Source organism: Tarenaya hassleriana, unplaced genomic scaffold (assembly GCF_000463585.1).
Source record: "Tarenaya hassleriana unplaced genomic scaffold, ASM46358v1 Cleome53, whole genome shotgun sequence".
Taxonomy (NCBI): domain Eukaryota; kingdom Viridiplantae; phylum Streptophyta; class Magnoliopsida; order Brassicales; family Cleomaceae; genus Tarenaya; species Tarenaya hassleriana.
In genome coordinates, this window is record NW_010967966.1 from 716884 (window position 1) to 735245 (window position 18362).

The window sequence follows — 18362 nt, forward strand, 5'->3', positions numbered from 1 at the left end:
CCGGTGGTGGGAGCCATTAAATTGACGGCCGACAAAGCCAATAAGATGTTCGAGGCGGCTTGCGACGGTCTCAAGGCCTACACGGCCACTGTAGACCGCGTGGGTACCGGAACTTTCTTCTATCAATGCGTCTTCTTGCTTCTCCGCCAGAAACCGGAGGTGAGGTTTCGTCTGATTTTTCGATCTTTGTCTGGATGGGTGTCATAAATTTGTCTGCTTGAGGGGTTACAGACGGGTTTCTTATTAGGTTCTTCATAGGAAATCATGACTATCATGTTAAAAGGGATCGGGATTTAGATGGGTGATTCAATCAATGACTAGAATACAAGTGAACCCAGGTTTTATTTGGCCAATGCAAATATCTCAGATCGATATGTACATTGTACACCCATTATGGCGTATATGAAATGTTCAAAACTCCAAAGTTCAAACTTTTCCACGGGCAGATATTAAGGGTATTGTATCAAATCCTGGAGTTTGGTGTTGGATATGTTTACTTTGAATCAATCAAGAATGTCAGGGTGATGCTCTGCATTTTTTGTCTTGAAACTTTTTCGTGTGTGTGTATATATACATATATGTATGGTGTTTCGTTATATGTTTACAGGTAATGGGAGCTGGTGCACACTGTACGAACCATTTCAATTACTACAGCACCATACGTAAGTTATTTCTGGCTTAAACTTGCTTCTACTTCAAAAGAGAATGTAGCGTCGGTGTATGAGGGGAACTGAAATTATGAGAGAATGGACAATAGGATTTGGTCGATTCAGGTTAAGTTCCATAGCAGAACCAATGGATGCTTATGCAGAATTTCTATGTACTTCAGTTTTTGGATGTGGTTCTGGTTTACCCAACACACTTATCCAATGGCCTGAAAACTATGTTGTGTCTGTGTAAACCCACATCCTAAATCTCGTGGATTGTTTGTCTGAATCTCCTCCCAAGTTCAGTTTTTGTGTTGACCCTTTTGTCCTTTTCATCCATCTTGTTAATAAACTTTCTTGTCCACCAATGCTACAGCTTACATGCCACATCTGAGCCTCCTTTACAGCGACTTAACAGATGAAGAGAAGAAGAAAGCGCAGGAGAAAGCTTATTGTCTTGATGAGAGCCTCGATGGCCTGAATTTCCGGTTAAATCGACTCGCTCTCTGCAAAACCGATACGGAAGACAAAACTCTGGAATCGTGGAAGAAAGTGGCTGAATGCAATCTCAGTCCCTAACTAAAGCTGGGAAGAAAGAAGAAGAACTAAGATAGAGTTTGGTCTTGTGTGTTTGTGTGTTTGTTTGCTTTTGTGCCTTTGTAATATGATCTTCTTCATCTTTCTACACATCTTGGGGTACTATTACTAATATATACATATCATATATGATATTTATATGATGGAAGGACATATTCCTTTTTTTTTTCCTGAGAAGCGAGACAGTGAAGCTTCTGAAGGTTTTCTGAGCAGCCGATCCGGTTCAACCGGTTTCTGATATTTAACCGGTTCCAATTTCTTCTTTCTTTTCTTCCGGATAGCTTGGTTGGTTTCGTATACATTTCAATGATTTCACCCCCAATATTTAAAGTTATTTTTGTGTATTTCTTTGCTTATAGTCTGTCCATTTGATGTATTATATATAGGCTAACCAGTCGGTTCCGGTTTTAGCATTCATAGATCGGTTTAGGGAAGTTAAAAATCTACTGTAATTTTCAAACAAAAGTGAAAGAGGGATTTAAAACAAAAAAAGAAAAAGAATAAAAACTTTGGCGATGAATGCATGATCAATGTACGAAAGGTTGATGTGTATTTGTCATGTCCCCTTCCATTGGAACACTCTTTGGAGCGCTTCAACTTCAAGTTGCTTCAAAGGACATCCCCGTTGCCCAATCATTTTCACTTGCGGTTTTCAATTTCGATTTTCTTATATATATATATATATATATATATATATATGTATGTATGTATGTATGGTTTCTACAATGTAACAACAGTTCACAGGAATATTAATGTCCAAATTTTCTAAAATAGATATGCATAAACCCACTAGACTAATTGGTCCTCTATCTTAGGAGGATCTCTATCTCTCCACCAAACTTTTTACCTTGCATGTTGATCCCCAAAAAAGACAAATTATTCAGCCACAAGCATATATATATATATATATATATGTATGTATGTATGTATGGTTTCTACAATGTAACAACAGTTCACAGGAATATTAATGTCCAAATTTTCTAAAATAGATATGCATAAACCCACTAGACTAATTGGTCCTCTATCTTAGGAGGATCTCTATCTCTCCACCAAACTTTTTACCTTGCATGTGAAATTTAAAGTTTATATATATATATATATATATAATATATGGAAGAGGGCCCAAAGGACAGCACCTTCATCAGGCAACAGCTATATAATTATAGCCTTATGGGCCACAAGTGCATCCCCACCATACTTTTTATCAAATGCTTTCCAAGAATTTCATAATATGCAAACAATTCATTTTTTTTTCCAGAATTTGTTGTGAACCACATCTTGACTCCCAACCCTTGAGGATTAGCTGTGAGTATTTGCTTATTAAATTATCCATTTTGTTTGGCCAATTAACATACGTAATTATAATATTTTCAATATGTGTTTTGGATTTATTAATAATTCCGACATAAACCCTTAAAAAAAACACTGTAAAATGTAAAACCTCAAGACATTACATATATGTCTGATGCTATTTATGTAATAGTATCGGATAACTTAATTTCGACATTAAAATATATATAGCTATAGAGTTCTTGTGAGCGTGTCTTAGCAAATTAAGAAAATGGACCTCTCGGACGTGTCTTTAGACTTTCTCCTAACACCGCATTATCTAAACATAATATTAGCAAGTACTCCAAAAAAAAAAAAATAAATTGAAAATGATTAGGTTGGAATAAATGTTTTTTTATAACAAAAAAGAAATAAAAGAAGGGAGAGAAACTAATTAATAGATTGCATTGAATTGGATTAGGTGGCGGCATTTAATTCGTCGTCCCACATTGATATGTTTTTATGTTTTTTTTTATAATCTTTATTCAGTTCATTTTCACATGCAATACGAGGTGGTAGCTCATGCTTCTATGTATATCATAAAGAGATTATTATAATTATAATTGTCACACGGTCAAAATTAGCCAAATATATATGGTAGAGCCATTCATTTTCTATTGCGTGATAAAATTAATGTCCTATATGTTGGCTTAGCCCGATGTACAATCCGCTCATATAATTCTAATTTGGTTTTTATTTTTAATTTGAACTTACGTCACTCTCAGAAGCGAAAACATGTTTTTTTACGTCTTGGTAGTAAAATTGAGAATAACTTTCAAATTTACTTGTGTTAGGGTTTTGATCTTGACAAGATTAGGGTTTCTTGACAGTTAAAAATTTGACTTGCAAAAACTCTAACGTCAATTGTCAAACGGCATAAAAAATTTGATTTAATGTCGGTCCAGATTAATGTGTTGATATATAACCGCAAGGGAATAAAAGATATTATCATTCTATAAGATTAGAGCGTGTGTATGTGTGTATATGCCATTAATTACCCTAAATGGTTTATTAAATAGAATGGGGATTAAAGACTGCACATCACATGGTACTCTCTCTCTCTCTTATTTTGTCACAACATTGCTCCAAATACTTATATTCTTCAATTATTGAACACACATATGAAATAAATATTTAAACGCTTGAAAATTTTCCTTCCACACACATTGATGCCTTTAGAAAGTATTTAATCCTATTAGAAAATTGACCTCTGCCTTGTTTTGATCTATTTAAAACCATATGGGATTTATCTAATTAATTTATAAAATAAACAAGTGGGATGGAATATATTTTTTTTCCCTCATATTCCATTTTCGGTCATTTGGAAAATAAGATTTAATTGATGATTGATGCATAATCTTTGGAGGGGGGAAAGAGAGAGAGAGAGAGAGAGAGAGAGAAGAGAAGAAGCTAATCTCGGATGGGCGGCTTCGTAACCTTCGGATGCTGTAAGAAGTTTATATTCATATATTTCCAAATTAAGCCTTCTTCGTGTCTTGTCCACCATACGCTCGTACGGTTCATCTTTTATTTTTCATATCACTCTAATACTCTTTATATATGTATGTATGTATGTATGTATGTATGTATGTATGTATGTATGGATCATAGGTTGAATAGCGTCATCATGGACACACAAACAGGAAAATGCCATTCTTTCATACTAATACAATATATATATACACACACACACACACATTATATTAATTTATTTAGTTGAATACTAAAACTTGAAGTCATATATAAAATATTGTTTCACATTGCAAACTCGGATGGAGAGTTAGTATCCGATACTATTAAGTGATTTATTTTTGTTATCTAATGAAAAAAAATCTTATTTCACCTACCAACAAGGTACTTTATCGTTGCTGTAATCTATATTTTACATGTGAATTACCCTTTTTTAGTATTTGTTACCAATAAGCATCGCGAAAGTTTCAAGATTTTAATTTTTTAAAAAATAAATAATTTTTTTTTTCTTTTACCGAGTTTTGCCAAAGTATTTAGTGTCTTACATCTCTTTCATACGAAAGGAAAGCCAACTAATTAGGGTGTTAATAGTTGAGTTTTGCTTGCATCTATGGAACTTAATGACACTATGAAATTTCTTCTATCACATTTAAGAACATTAATCTACATATTTGTGCAGATAATAAATCTTAATTATTATCTGCACAACCCATTTCAGATCCGGTCAATACAATTAGGAAATATGTTTATATTAGAATAATTCTTTAAGAAACTGTATAAAAATAACATTTAAAACTTCTTAAACTATAATATATATATGGTAAACAATTAGGAGATATAATATTGGATAACAAAAAAACCCTAACAAAAACTTAATTATGAATCCAGTGAATGAAGGGAAAAAGTGAAGGAGGTGTACATATTGCTTTATAAATATAGGCCATCTCCTTTGTAAAAACCTCACCCTTCCATATTCTGCAACTTGTTCATCCCATTTCCTCCGAGGAAGAAAAAAAAACCTTTCTTCCTGTTCTTCCCCTTACACAGGTCAGTATTGCTGTTCCCCAAACCCTTCGAACATTATCTTCTTCATGAGATAACTTTGCTTCACTTCTTTTGGTCCCTGACCAAATCCTTGCTCCTCTAAGGTTTCTTTTTGTATCATTTATCCCCTTTTCAGTATTTTTTCTCTCTTATATTATAGGTAAAAGATTCATTTATTTCCTTATTGGGAAGATTTAACATCCAAATCCTTGGTCTTTTTTGTTCTTGCTTTTCTTTACTTGGAAGAAAAACTGCAAAGAGCATCAAATCTATGAACAATCAAGTGAAGTAGCAATTTCCTGGTTCAATTTTTTTCCTTCCTTCTCTTTCTTTGAAACCCTCTTGGAATCTTGATGTACTCTTGTCTTATTATTTTTTTTAACATGTTTTATATAAGATTTAAACTTTAGTTACCCGTCTAATCCCAAGAACCCTCATGAAAACCCCAAATTTGTCATCTTCTTGAATTTTCCCAAAACAATCGTTTCATATATCAGTGAATTCAGGAAAGGAAATCAAATCAATGATATTTCTTTGAGAAGATTTGGATCCCTATCAAATAAAAAGTTCCCCTCTTTTTCCCTGTTTCACATCTCAAGATTGTTCTTCCATATAAACTCAAGAGAGAAAAAAAACAAAACCCATAGGGGTGGGTGAGTACCTGGATATCTTTCAGATTAACCATCTCTTAATATGTGGTCAAGATTTCAGTTGAACTCTTTCCAAACATACATACATATATATACATATATATATGCACACGCATCTACATATATGAGAAATCTGGAGTACATAACTTTCAAGAAAATGTTTTGATGGGATCTGAATGATTGCGAACAGCAACCACGGCGTACCAAACGGAGTTGGGATCAGATCAAACCTCTCCCCAGAGGAAATCTGGGAGAGGAAAGATCGAAATCAAGCGGATCGAAAACACTACGAACCGTCAAGTCACTTTCTGCAAACGCAGGAACGGCCTTCTCAAGAAAGCCTATGAGCTCTCTGTCCTCTGCGACGCTGAGGTCTCTCTCATCGTCTTCTCCGGCCGCGGCCGCCTCTACGAGTACTCCAACAACAGGTCTTTACACACTCTCCTCTCTGTTTTCTTTTTCATCCATGCCTGTATCTTCTCGTTGTTTCTCATTGTTTGCCTGATCTAGGGTTTTCTGATTCATTACGCTTGAAATTGTTTCTAGGGTTCCTTTTTTTAGATTCTTTATGCCTTGAAGTTATTCTATTCTTCTTCTATGGTTTTAACTACACGCCTTTGGGGTTCCTTATCACCTTTTTCTTGATGTTGCATGTATAACATGTATGTATATGTGACATGTACACACACACCCTTGGTTCATTTTTTTTTTGTAGATTCTTGGTTTTGATTATTTTAGGGGTTCTCTTTGTGTTCACAAAAAAGAAAGAGACTTTGGTGCTAAGCGTCTCGATCTTAATTCCTCCAAGTGTCTTTTCTACTTTAACCAGAGCTGCTTCTGTTCTCTCTTCTTTTGAAACACAAATATTATGAAGCAAAAAAAAAAAAGGTAATTGAATATTTGGGGATAGATGTGGGAGTTGGATAACATACGAGTAATAAAAAAAAACATAACAAGTTCTAATGTGGAGTTTTAGATTCAGTCTTGTAAGATTCACTTTGTTGGTTCCTACTTCACTCATTCTGTTATAAAATTTCTTTTTTACTTCTTTTTCCATCTAGCAAGTACTGTGTGATCTGGTGCTGTAATAGGTAAAATCTTGATTTTTATGGTAATATAATATGCAAGTGAATTTAGCAAACGATGGGTATTAGATTTTTGAAGTGAATTACATATATATACACATCAATATATGTGGGTGGAAAGTACTATATATATATACATATGTGTGTGTGAGGTCATCTTCTCTCTTTTGATCATCCTCCATTATTGTCAATGTCCGTGTTTCTCTTTCTTTTCTCTTCTTCTCTTTCCTTTCCTTTCTCATCTCTCTCTCTCTCTCTCTCTCTCTCTCTCTCTCTCTCTCATACACACACAGACATGGATTCGCATCATGTTTGATATGTGACACAGCTGACGGTTGAGAGTAAATCGCGAGGAGATAAATTTATTTATTTTTATAAGATATAATAATTATTATATGATCTTTCATATAAAAGTGGGTACATGTAGGGCATGTGTGATCTCGTAATGTTTTGGAATGCAATCTCTTCAACTTCTTGTTGCTTACTTCCTCAGTGGCTTATCAAAGAAACTAATTTAGGTTTCAGAAGAATTCCATGAAAAAAAATCATAAGCTTTCAAACCTTAGAAAGGAGAAGAAAGCTCATCAGATCTCTGAATTAGGGAATATATATAAAAAAGATTCATCAATCATAACATTTACTTTCTGTGTTTTTTTTTTTAAAATTTCTGGAAAGTGCAATTAATTCTTCAAATTTAGGGTTTTGAAGAGTTAAGAGAGCATATACATGGGATTTTATCTTCATGGTCCCATTTGATGCAAGAAAAAGAAACCCTTAATATTCCCTTTTCAAATCAATCACAGCCAAATTCACATCACGACTCAAATTAGGGATCCCTTTGACCTTTTTCATTAGGGTTTGTCTAAATCCACACGCAATTTCCCAAACTCACGTGATTTCTCTTCTGAAGCCAAGAACATTTCTTCAGTTAGGTCTTTTTACTTTTCTTAATCACTTACAGTTGTCTACTTGTGTACTAAAATGTTTCCTAAGTAAATAAGAAAAAAAGGAAAAAAAAAACTTCAAATCAACCAAATCAAACCTCATGCTATACCTTATCGATTTTTCTTTTAATATACCTATACATATATGTACATATAAGATATGTGCTTACGTATATGAATCGATTGATGTAGAGTCAGTTCTTCAATTCTCTTACCTATTGGGTAAAAAAAGGAACTGGGAAATGTTTCTTTTTTCTCATTTTTGGTTTTTTTTTAATGGTGATTGGGATGAGGAGCAAGATTAGGTTTTTGGCCTCTGTAAGATTTGTTGCCTTTGAGTTGCGACAGAATCTTTGATCACGTCATCACACAGATTTTATATGTTTTTTTTCACTTTTTTTTTTTGGTAGTTTCAGTCTTTGACAAGGTGGGTGCATGTGTCATGATTTCTTAAGTTGAAAATTTATACCAACCTTGGTTTACTTTGTCAATTTTACATTACTGTTTCTAACCGTTTAAACTATAAGTTTGACATTCGGGCGTTACTAAATAGATCCCTAAAAATATATAATAAAGTATGCCAGGAAAAAAAGATATATACATACATACATACAGATATATATAAAGAAGTACTATAATTATATAATAGTTAAAGGTGTAAATATATAGTCTGATTAAGCACATGATTTCGACTGATAGCATGATTTGGTTTCTAGCACCATATATATATTCAAATCACTTACCTTTTGGTGAATAAAACTAACTCTAACTTTCACAACATAAAAAGAGAAAAAGAAGTTGATACATTTATGCAAGTTCTCTCTCTTTGTTTTTGAAAAAACATCTTCTAATTAATATTTCTATATGGTGACAAAAAAAAAAGTTTTCTAGAGAGAGAAAGTTAGGGTTTTTTTTTTCAGTCTCTCTCGCTCCTCGTTGTAAAGATGAAATGAGATTTCTCGTACGGAACCAATAGAAGAAGAGACTGAGTTCTGCAATTCTGAGTTTCTGAATTTTCTTTTGTCTTCTTCTGCCATTTGAAAGCAACGGCTGCTGAGCTCCTGCTGTTCCAAAATGGACGGTTCAGATTTCCCATAAATTTTCTTTAATTATAAAAGTATATATACACATGCCGTCTTATGTATACATACATACATACATACATACATTTTCTACTATGCATTATAGCATATATATGCGGCTTTACTTTCAAGTCTCTTTAGAAAATATTTTTTTTGACTTTAGGAAATTTGGATTTTTTTTAAATGGTGTTGTTTTCATTTCTTTGTATAAATATGTACTCAGCGCTTTACAAAATAATATGTTTGACTATTCAAGATATTTTAGAAGACGTATAGCATTATATTGTACATCCATGGTATGATTAATATGCAATCAGAGTTATCAATTATAACCGTGACTTTTTTTTTTTACAAAAACAAAAAATAAAATGTTAGCTTTAAAGAAGCCATGCATACATTTTCAGTTTGATTTGGTTGTCTATGGGTCTTGTTATTTTATATTTACAATGGGGGAAAAAAAACTCAAATACGAGTTTGATGGCCAATCAAATAGAGATATCTCAGTCTCTGTATTGATATCCCAAATAAGGAAAGGTATGAACTGTTGCTTGGAGGTCATTTTTTAATTACAGCAAATCCAATGGTTACAAGAATAAGAAACGGGTGATGTGATGATCTAGTGGACGCTTTGTTGTGTAATGGGTTTGTGACACGTGTCACGTGTCCAAGATTGAGATTGAATCAGACCAATCATGTCATTGTGAACTGTGCCAGCATGGCAGAGTCAACCAATCGCCAGCGCGAGGATATTAAGGTTTCCTACGATGTGTGTGTGTATATATATATAGTTGTACGTTACATCAAGTGTCACGTTATGCTGTGAATCAAAAGAAACGATGTTTGTTATGAAGGTTTCGTATTACAATTGCTTGATTGGACCGTTAATGTCGATAATTTTTTTTTAATTTAAATCGGATGCAGTGTAAAAGCAACGATTGCGAGGTACAAGAAGGCTATATCGGATAACTCCAACTCAGGATCAGTCTCCGAAATCAACGCCCAGGTGATTTATATATATCCCAAACGCATTCAAATACAAATTACATTGAAATTGTCATCAAGTTTTCACTGATTTTGTTTAGACATTTAGACGATAGTATAATCTCACCATTAATGAAATGATTGTCCTAGTTAACATAACGATTTAATATATATATTTAGAGCCTAATTACTGAATATTTTGTTCAGCATTATCAGCAAGAATCGTCGAAATTACGTCAGCAAATCATTCGAATACAAAATTTTAACAGGTAAGGCTGCTTGATGAATAAGGGCAAAGTTTACTCTCTTTTTTCTTTTCAGTAGATGTGAGTAAATATAATCAATTTTACAAAATAATATTTGGCTATATATATATATATATATATGTGTGTATATATAAATCTATGAGTGGTGTGATGGTGTTATGGTTGTGGGGAAAAGGCAAATGTTGGGTGAGACAATAGCGTCAATGAAGCCCAAGGAGCTCAAGAATATGGAAAACAGATTAGAGAACGGAATTAGCCGAATCCGATCCAAAAAGGTATATACATACATATATACGCTATACACACAGAGACATATACACATATACATATACATCATATGCACATATGCGATCTAAATCTCAGATCATTATTGTTCGTTTTTTGGGGCAGAACGAGCTATTGTTCGCGGAAATTGAACACATGCGGAAGAGGGTGAGAATCATAATGATATACATACATGTTCACACAACCTCTCTCTCTCTCTCTCTCTCTAGTTAAATTAAATTGCTCTTGTAATGAAGTTTATCTTGTATTTTTTATGATTAATATATATGTTCTAATGGTGAAATGTTCATCAGGAAATTGATTTGTTCAATGACAACAACCTTCTCCGAGCCAAGGTAAGAGCCCTTCCACGCCTGCATGGATGCATAATGTTTTTTTTTTCAACACAATATTCGTGGTTTCCAAATTTGGTATAATCATTGATATATGTTTTATATATATACATATATACAGATAGCTGAGAATGAGAGGAACCATCCGGGCATGATGAACCTGATGCCTGGAGTCGGAGGATCCAACGGTTACGAGGGGCAGATGATGGGAGAATCTCAGCCGCTGGATTCGCGTAGTTATTTCCATGTCGCCGCTTTGCAGCCAAACCTCCACCATTTCTCCGACAAGCAGCAAGACCACACTCCACTTCAGTTAGTGTGCGTAACATCGGTCTCATCTCTCCTCTTTACTTCCCCATTTTCACATATGTTTTTGCAGGTAATATCGCCTCCAAGGACTGGAGAACGAATAATGGCAAGGACGTGCATGGAGCTATATGTACAAGTGTAGGAGGGGCATCACATATATATATATATATATATATGTATATGTATGTTAGTTATTCTACGCAAGTTTGTAGAAATAATGCCAAACTTATATATGCCTAAGTTGGTGCGTAATATCGTGAGATTTTCCTACGAGGAAAAAGAAATCAAAGAAGGCAATTGATGTAAGAACCCCTTATTATATGCTCTATATGTGAGACATTTATATTTGTAATCACATTTATTATGCATACCCCCGGCCCCCGTTACGCATTTAATTCTACATATATGTATGTGTGTAAACGTATTTCGAATTAATTTGAAACTCAATACGCTCATTATAATCATTTCTTTCCGCACATGCATGCCCATGCCACGGCTACTTTTGTCTGTACAAATACCTTGGAAACATTTTGATGTGTATGGATTTATCATACATTCATCAAAAAAGAATTTAGGAATCCAAAAAGCAACAAGTAACACCATATTGTTATGATCAAAATATGACATTACCCATCATCATAAACAGATTTTGATGTCAAAAGGATAACATACAAGCAAGGTCTCCTTCCGTATACATTCTTTTCTTCTTTCGTCTCGGCATCATCATCTGATCCTAGAGCATGGCCAGGTGCTCGATATCGTAAGGATGAGCATCGTTAGGCGACTCAGCTCTGAAAGATCTTCTACCGATGATGATATTGGCGGCTTCACCAGGATGAAACGCGTCCCAGAACACGAACTCGTTCCTGTTCAGACATGGAGCTTGACCAGGAAGACACGTTATCTGACCGTTGTTCCTCCCTACTCCACAGCACCCTGCGTTTGTAACCCCAAATCCTGAAACCATACAGCAGAAAAACAGATGAAGGAGAGAGAGATCACCAAATCGGTGGGTTGAAGTGATAATTTCAAGGGGTTTTCCATAATTGAGTGCAGTTACCATAGCGAGCGGGATTGTTGACGATATCTTGGAAGACGCCATAAGCGTTGATGTAAGTGAACTTAGCATCGGGAGTTTTCTGGTTGAACTGGTCGACGAGAGAGATTAACCTAGCGTTGAACATCCGGTTTGCTTCGTTGATCCTCTCGTCGCAAGTCCTGCCGTCTTGGCTGCGCTGTGCTAGCTCGTTTGGGCTGCATCCTATAGCCCCTATCCCCACCAGCGCGAACTTCCTCGCACCATTGTTGTACAGTATCTGCTCCATTTCAGAGAGAGCATATATATAAGCTCGAACAAGAAATACCCAGATGGATGAATCGATCTAGAGAGAGAGAGAGAGATGTGGTGCACGGACCCGGAGTTGGTCGGCGTAACGGCTGATGAGGTCGTCGGCGTATTGGTCGGGAGAGAATTGGCTGCCGGTGGAGTAATAGAGAGGCATGAAGTAGTTGTTGAGATAATCATTGCTTCCTAACCCAATGGAGTAAATGCATTTGCTTAGGTAATTAGCCGCTTTGCTCTCATCTCCCAATATGTTCACCACTCTTGCCACAGTGTTTACATGGTAGCTCACTTGCCCTGCAAACGTTATTCTCCCTCCCTTCACCAAAAACCAAATATTTTTTTCCCAAAAAGGTATCAACTTTCGAAAACATTTTTCAGATCAAGTATTGGGTACTCGCCAGTCGTTAGCTGTCTGTAAAAAAAAACACATGTACGTGTTCTTCCTTAAACTGTACCAGTTGTCGTCCAGTTTCTTCTCTGATTCCAGCAGCCGCAGAAGCATAGTTCACTCCTCTGAGTATGTCTTGTCCTCTCGCAGTAACGTATGGCGTAATGTAATCTTCAAAACCCAGGAGCTCAGCTTTTAGATCAGCAAAAGACAAAAAAGAAGTTAGTTCGTAGAATGCATGATAATCTGGACAAGAGAATGCTGACAAAAGAACAGACAAAACGGGAGAAAGAAACAGAAGATGAAACGACAAGTACCGATGACATCGACGGTGGTTTTGCCATTGGAGAACCTTCCTGTCGGGCCAAATGGGAAATCGATACCGTAAGGGAAGTAATCAGCTCTTGCTAAGGACGAGAGCTGGTTATTGTTACCACTGTCTACCAATGAATCACCGAAAATGAAATAACATGGGGCTAATGGTTCACTCGAAGCCATGTTCATGGCCAATGCCATCATAATCACTAAAAGACACTGCTTTTCCATCTCTCTCTCCAAAACCTTAAACCCAATAAGAGCAAGGAAACGAAGATTTGTGAAGAGATATGGTTAGGATCCGGGAAGAACACAAATGGGTTTTATATAAACGTATAGGGAATGCAACAATAAATGGTAAAGTTTCTAACTTTGACAGTTGAAGTGCATTAAATGTCACGCGGCGATAACATTTTGATATAAACAAGAAAATTATGCAAGTAAAATTGCATTGGGTTTGGTGGATCCAAGAACATAACTAGAGGAAGAGAGTTAATTGCTCCGCTAATGTCTTTGACTTTTATGTCATCCTTGTCTTCACCACAGCCAGACCAACTTGTACGTTGTACACTGTTGCAATTCATTAACTTGTTTTGAATAAATCTAATCGGTTCAAAGCTGTATCATACGGAAACCAGGGTTCTTTCAAATTCAGTTCTATAAAGCAATTGGAATTTAAGCCATTGAGCAAATGCGCATTACACAGACCAAGGCAAAGATGTGGACATACCAAAGACCTTTTCTCTATTAACTTCGGTTTTGACTCTAGCAGGGTAATGGCTGCTCTGAAATGGATAGCAAAACTGTTGAAAAAACCATGACAGCATGACATGAATGAAGGACCCCACTTGCACTGTCCTGCATAAGAGCCGATGGCTGAGATCGGTCTGGATGGATCCATCCAACGGTGAAGAATGATGTGTGGATGGATGTAATTACGATGGTGGATGAAACATACATTAAATGGAAGACCATGTCATGACGATGATCATCAAGGTTGACCTGATTTTGGGTGGTTGAGCAATAACTTCTCCTTAGCTCTGCCTTAATGTTCATGCTCCCTTTCAATAATATCACTTTGGGAAACCAAACGTGATGGGGGGGAGCTTCATCTTCGCCCCACCACAACTTCATATTCTATTTCACTCCTGGTTTTAAGCATTCATCAAAAAGCATAAAGAAATGAATCAGCTACCAGTTGCAGCTTCATGAAGAAAGAGATTAGGACAATAACCAGCAAAAACTATACTTTCAAATTGAGTAAAAAAACTGATGTTATGCTCATAAACAATGGTTTTAAGGTTTGACAATAAATGTGAGCATTTGGGATATGTGATGGCATGTGGGGGTGTTAATACAGAGCATTCAAGGAACGACCAAGGCAGGACAGTTAAAGCAAACATGTTGAATGCATCTTCAAACAGAGAAATATTCAAGTCCTTTCTTTATATATTTTCTCAACACCACCAATCACATGCCCTTATTTATGAGCTCTGCAATGCAAAGTGACAGTGTATCATTGAACACAGACAATTCAGTTCAGTAGTTTGATTTAAAAAGAAAAGAAAAAACATAAAATTTTCCATCTTTTTGATAAAACAACAGGTTAGGATTACACTAAAGAGCATTTGATGTCAAATTAAAAGTAACATCCCAAGCTCAAAGTGTTCCGGGACTTTCTCAAGACCACAACTTGATGATGGCAAAAAGTGTTTTAGATTGAATTTTGTTGATCATGGTGAATGAGATGATGACAGAGCCATACAGCGACTCAGTGGTGAGCTTCAATCTCATGTTTCTAGTGAGTAATCTCCTAAACTTAGCCAGAGACAATGGACAAATATCAAATGTTCAGTAACAACAAAGAACGAAACCAAATGAAAACCGTAGACAAAACCAAGAAAGTAGCATCACTGACCAAATATATGCAAACAAAGGGGTTCTGGCAGAAAGTCCAGAAGATTTGGCTGGGATACCAATCATATTCCAACATGGCAAACTAGTTGAAACTGTATTAGATCTCGGTATCTCTCTACGTAGAGGTTACATTCCGTATGGAACAGCATAGAATTACAAAGGAATTGAACATTCTCAACGAACGAATGTCTAGCAAAATCAAGGATCCAGAAGAGTTTGTCAATTAAATGAACATATAGCCTCTCTAACCTTGTGTTAGCTTGGTGCTATAATTCACCAGAGCGGTTTTGAGCAGAGAAGAATTTTAAAGCCATTTCCTTTGCAACTTGAAGCAAACCCTTAACGTCCTCGCTGCCAACTTCAAGACAGTCCTTTAATAAGCCTCCATCCACCACCTCTGTTTGCACCATCTCCCAAAATTCCCTCAGTGCACCCTACCACGCCAAGCGACAAACCAAAGAGAATGAATGGGGAAGAAATCGTGAAGACAGTTTCAGACAACACATGGTAGAACAAGATTCATCATTTAACACTATTGCTTTTCGGTTACGACAATTAAAATCAACCGCCCTTGAGACCTCGGACGAAGACAATCCTCCGTCATCCCGCGATGACAAATTCTAGCAACAAAGCTTCCACTAAGAACATGGCGCAAACAACAAAACCAAGATCTATTACGCATATAAAGACCAAGTACCGAATGACCACTAGAACAGCAGGCTCTAGTGACTGCACAAGTAAATCGAGCAACAACGAACTGGAAACCGGTCACTTCCACAAAGTGCAGTAACAGACCCAGGTTTTTTATCTTAATTTCGGTAACCCATTAGCTTCTGTTTTTGAAATTCGAATAGTGGTTATCAAAGGATCATTTTTTTTTCTTTTTTAAGAGGATTCTAAACGTATTGAATTGAAAGATGCCTCCTTTAGAAGCCAAAAGGAAAGGGAAGACGAAGCCGTACCGCTTTACCGAAAATTTTGAGAAGACGACGAAGCAAGCGTTTGGAAACGCGGAGAGCATTCCCGTAATTCCGGGCGGCGGAGGCCACCCTATCCACATCCGACTCGGCCCCAGTCAACTCTCCCACTAAACCCATAAGCTCGTTAAGCTCGGCAATGGCGCCGTACATCTCATCATAGTCGATACCTCCCCAAGCATAGTTCCTCGCGTAGTCCCACCCAACAGACCACGCACTGCTCAGAAACCCTAATCCTAACCACCGCTCCATCTTCTCGGCGATTAACCAAGCACGAGCGGAGCCCGAGACGTCGCCGCGGGAGGCGCGTAGGTTGGCGACGCGAAGGATCAGAGTTCGCGAGATCGAGAAGAGGGTTCTGTACTGGGAGAAGGGCAAAGAGAAGGAAAAGGAGAATGCGTCAGCGAGAGGCGGAGCCGGAGAAGAGGCGAAAAAGAGGAGGAGGAAGATAATGGAGATCTTGGTCGCCGGCGGTGGATATTTCCCAGCCATCGATTAGGTCGCGGAACGGAGCGACGGGGAGAAAGCAGAGAACCAGTTTTGGCTGCGACCGGTTCGTGAAAAAGGAAAAGGTAAGGGTGGGTCCTACATGTACCGGTTGAACCGGAAATTTTCCTTGTCGGTTTAGTTAATATTATAGTTCGGTTAGTTAATTATGGTAAATTATAGTTTTTATTTAAAGAGAAATGGGTAGAAAGTCAGCAGAGCAATATCAAACAAAGGCCTATGAATGAAGAATACGAAAATGGGCCATACCTATGTATAAGACAAAGTTGGCCCAACCCAACACTATGACCACTTTCTACGGTCCATTCTCATTTCAATGGGACTTTAGGCTTTGACAAATACTAATAATACAAACATGTATTCCCAAATCGTACCCATTCGTTCATTGGTCAAATTATACATCACTGTAATGCGACCCATTTTTCCATCCAATATATATATATATATATACAGAGATTTAGAACAATTATGGAAAAATTTATCGTCCAAGCAGTAATACTAATATGATTAATAAAAAAAAATAGAAGACATTTTTAATTTGATGTTAGTTTTTCTTAGTTTTATATAAATGAGTATAGACAATTAAAATTAATATTCTTCCATGGTGAGTTTATAACCAATGTTCGTACCACCCATATTTAACAGGCATGAATCCAAATATCAATAAATGTAATATTATTGTCTTTACTTGGATCGATGCCAAAATTACATTTTCCTCTACCATAAATATAACTTTATTATGCGAAGTACACGATTTCTAAAACAAATAGGTGCTAAAAATGGAGTGGGAATAAACAAAAAGAATAATGAAAAATATATATATATATATATATATATATATATATATATATAATCTAAAAAAAGGAGAAAACTGAAAACTTCCCGAGAGAGGTGAGGGAAGACAGTGAATTTTCTATGGAAACGGCCAAAAGGATATTTCCAAGGAAACAGAAGACCTTATGCATCTGGACCCCAATCAGATCCCTAGATTCTCGAAAACCAATTATACATTTCCATTTTTTAACACGTTTGTTGCAATTACTCCAATCGAAAATAAGTAAATATTGGTGGATGTATATTGACATGATAAAATGTTGTAAGGAAATTAATATTTTTTTTAGAAAATTATCGGATTTGTTTCCTTGTTTAAAAACAAAAACTAATATAAATAGGCCATAATAACACCCTATAGCATTAGGGGTGGTATCTAACATAACCCCGAAATCTAAAAGCTATGAAGCTTACTTCTTCTTTCTTCCCTCTCCTTCTCCTCCTCCTCCTCCCGCTTTTAGCTTCATGCGTTGAAAAGCAGGTTTTTTTATTTATTTATATTTCTTCTCTGAATCCATATTTTGTTGCCACATTTCACTTGTATGATCGATTTCTTCTTGAAGTTTAATGATTGATGTGTTTCCTTGTGGGTTTTCAGGTGTACATAGTCTATTTCGGAGAACACAAAGGTGATAAAGAACTGCATGAGATTGAATCTCTCCATCATTCTTACCTTCTCTCGGTTAAAGACTCTGAAGAAGAAGCCAAATCTTCGCTTTTGTACAGCTATAAGCACAGCATCAATGGCTTTGCCGCCACGTTAACAGCTGAAGAGGCCTCTAGACTCGAAAGTAACAATCTTTTCTTCTCTCCTGTGCTCAAAATTTGTTTTTGAATGAAACCCAATGGATAGCTTTATCCGATGAGAAAAGGGTATCCGTTAAGTTTTAGAATTTTTTTTTATCTTCCGACAGAATTGGAAGAAGTGGTGTCCGTGTTCAAGAGTCATCCGAGAAAGTTCGAGCAGCACACAACAAGGTCATGGCAGTTTCTGGGGTTGGAGGAAGATGAAGACGATGATAGACATAACAAAAACAATGTTAATGGCCGGTTTAGGATCG

The 18362-nt window shown here is 36.3% G+C and overlaps 5 protein-coding genes across 9 annotated transcripts in view; 3 read left to right on the forward strand and 2 right to left on the reverse strand.

The window, feature by feature from the left end:
• Positions 1-1484, forward strand: part of LOC104798447 (cyclic phosphodiesterase) — a 2030-nt gene extending 546 nt beyond the window's left edge. Inside the window, exons 2-4 of one of the 2 annotated variants that reach the window (XM_010520529.2) lie at positions 55-159; positions 608-662; positions 1024-1484. In XM_010520529.2, coding sequence (XP_010518831.1) covers positions 55-159; positions 608-662; positions 1024-1226 — 363 coding nt within the window. In that variant the 3' untranslated portion in view covers positions 1227-1484. Of the gene's footprint in view, positions 1-45; positions 160-607; positions 663-1023 lie in introns of both variants that reach the window. The other variant, XM_010520530.2, reaches the window with a different exon arrangement.
• A 2109-nt stretch (positions 1485-3593) lies between these two features.
• LOC104798468 (floral homeotic protein AGAMOUS-like) lies at positions 3594-11416 on the forward strand. The gene is made up of 10 exons (XM_010520563.2): positions 3594-3621; positions 4983-5090; positions 5928-6165; positions 9770-9851; positions 10037-10098; positions 10271-10370; positions 10486-10527; positions 10674-10715; positions 10834-11030; positions 11092-11416. Exons 1-10 carry the CDS (start codon positions 3594-3596, stop codon positions 11093-11095), a joined length of 903 nt encoding a protein of 300 aa, XP_010518865.1. The 3' UTR covers positions 11096-11416.
• Positions 11417-11557: 141 nt separating this feature from the next.
• On the reverse strand, positions 11558-14120 carry LOC104798449 (GDSL esterase/lipase At5g45670-like). Of its 3 annotated transcripts, none has more exons than XM_010520536.1 (7): positions 14028-14120; positions 13800-13922; positions 13072-13315; positions 12822-12946; positions 12437-12682; positions 12082-12337; positions 11558-11978 (listed from the first exon to the last, which is right to left on the reverse strand). In XM_010520536.1, the coding sequence occupies exons 2-7, from the start codon at positions 13899-13901 to the stop codon at positions 11755-11757; spliced, it is 1197 nt and encodes a 398-aa protein (XP_010518838.1). In that variant the 5' UTR covers positions 13902-13922; positions 14028-14120; the 3' UTR covers positions 11558-11754. The 3 variants fall into 3 exon arrangements, with proteins under 3 accessions (XP_010518838.1, XP_010518837.1, XP_010518836.1); XM_010520535.1 differs by having other exon boundaries at positions 13800-13927; XM_010520534.1 differs by lacking the exon at positions 14028-14120 and having other exon boundaries at positions 13800-13993.
• Positions 14121-14132: 12 nt separating this feature from the next.
• LOC104798448 lies at positions 14133-16624 on the reverse strand. Of its 2 annotated transcripts, XM_010520532.2 has the most exons (3): positions 15949-16624; positions 15236-15420; positions 14133-14217 (listed from the first exon to the last, which is right to left on the reverse strand). In XM_010520532.2, exons 1-2 carry the CDS (start codon positions 16453-16455, stop codon positions 15253-15255), a joined length of 675 nt encoding a protein of 224 aa, XP_010518834.1. In that variant the 5' UTR covers positions 16456-16624; the 3' UTR covers positions 14133-14217; positions 15236-15252. The 2 variants fall into 2 exon arrangements, with proteins under 2 accessions (XP_010518834.1, XP_010518833.1); XM_010520531.2 differs by lacking the exon at positions 14133-14217 and having other exon boundaries at positions 15052-15420; positions 15949-16622.
• A 1051-nt stretch (positions 16625-17675) lies between these two features.
• The window catches only part of LOC104798469 (subtilisin-like protease SBT5.6), a 4807-nt gene continuing 4120 nt past the window's right edge, over positions 17676-18362 (forward strand). Inside the window, exons 1-3 of the mRNA XM_010520565.1 lie at positions 17676-17782; positions 17900-18092; positions 18216-18358. Of these exons, the coding sequence (XP_010518867.1) occupies positions 17705-17782; positions 17900-18092; positions 18216-18358 (414 nt within the window). The 5' untranslated portion in view covers positions 17676-17704. The remainder of the gene's footprint in view (positions 17783-17899; positions 18093-18215; positions 18359-18362) is intronic.

Coding starts and splice junctions, on each gene's coding strand:
- LOC104798468 (XM_010520563.2), top strand. CDS start 3,594: ATGGGGATTAAAGACTGCACATCACATG. Junction 3,622..4,982: donor TAAAGACTGCACATCACATG/GTACTCTCTCTC, acceptor TTATAAATATAG/GCCATCTCCTTTGTAAAAAC. Junction 6,166..9,769: donor TACGAGTACTCCAACAACAG/GTCTTTACACAC, acceptor AATCGGATGCAG/TGTAAAAGCAACGATTGCGA.
- LOC104798449 (XM_010520534.1), bottom strand. CDS start 13,970: ATGGATCCATCCAGACCGATCTCAGCCATCGGCTCTTATGCAGGACAG. Junction 13,316..13,799: donor TAATAGAGAAAAGGTCTTTG/GTATGTCCACAT, acceptor ATTGGGTTTAAG/GTTTTGGAGAGAGAGATGGA. Junction 12,947..13,071: donor AACCACCGTCGATGTCATCG/GTACTTGTCGTT, acceptor CTGATCTAAAAG/CTGAGCTCCTGGGTTTTGAA.
- LOC104798448 (XM_010520532.2), bottom strand. CDS start 16,455: ATGGCTGGGAAATATCCACCGCCGGCGACCAAGATCTCCATTATCTTC. Junction 15,421..15,948: donor TCAAAATTTTCGGTAAAGCG/GTACGGCTTCGT, acceptor TTGGCGTGGTAG/GGTGCACTGAGGGAATTTTG.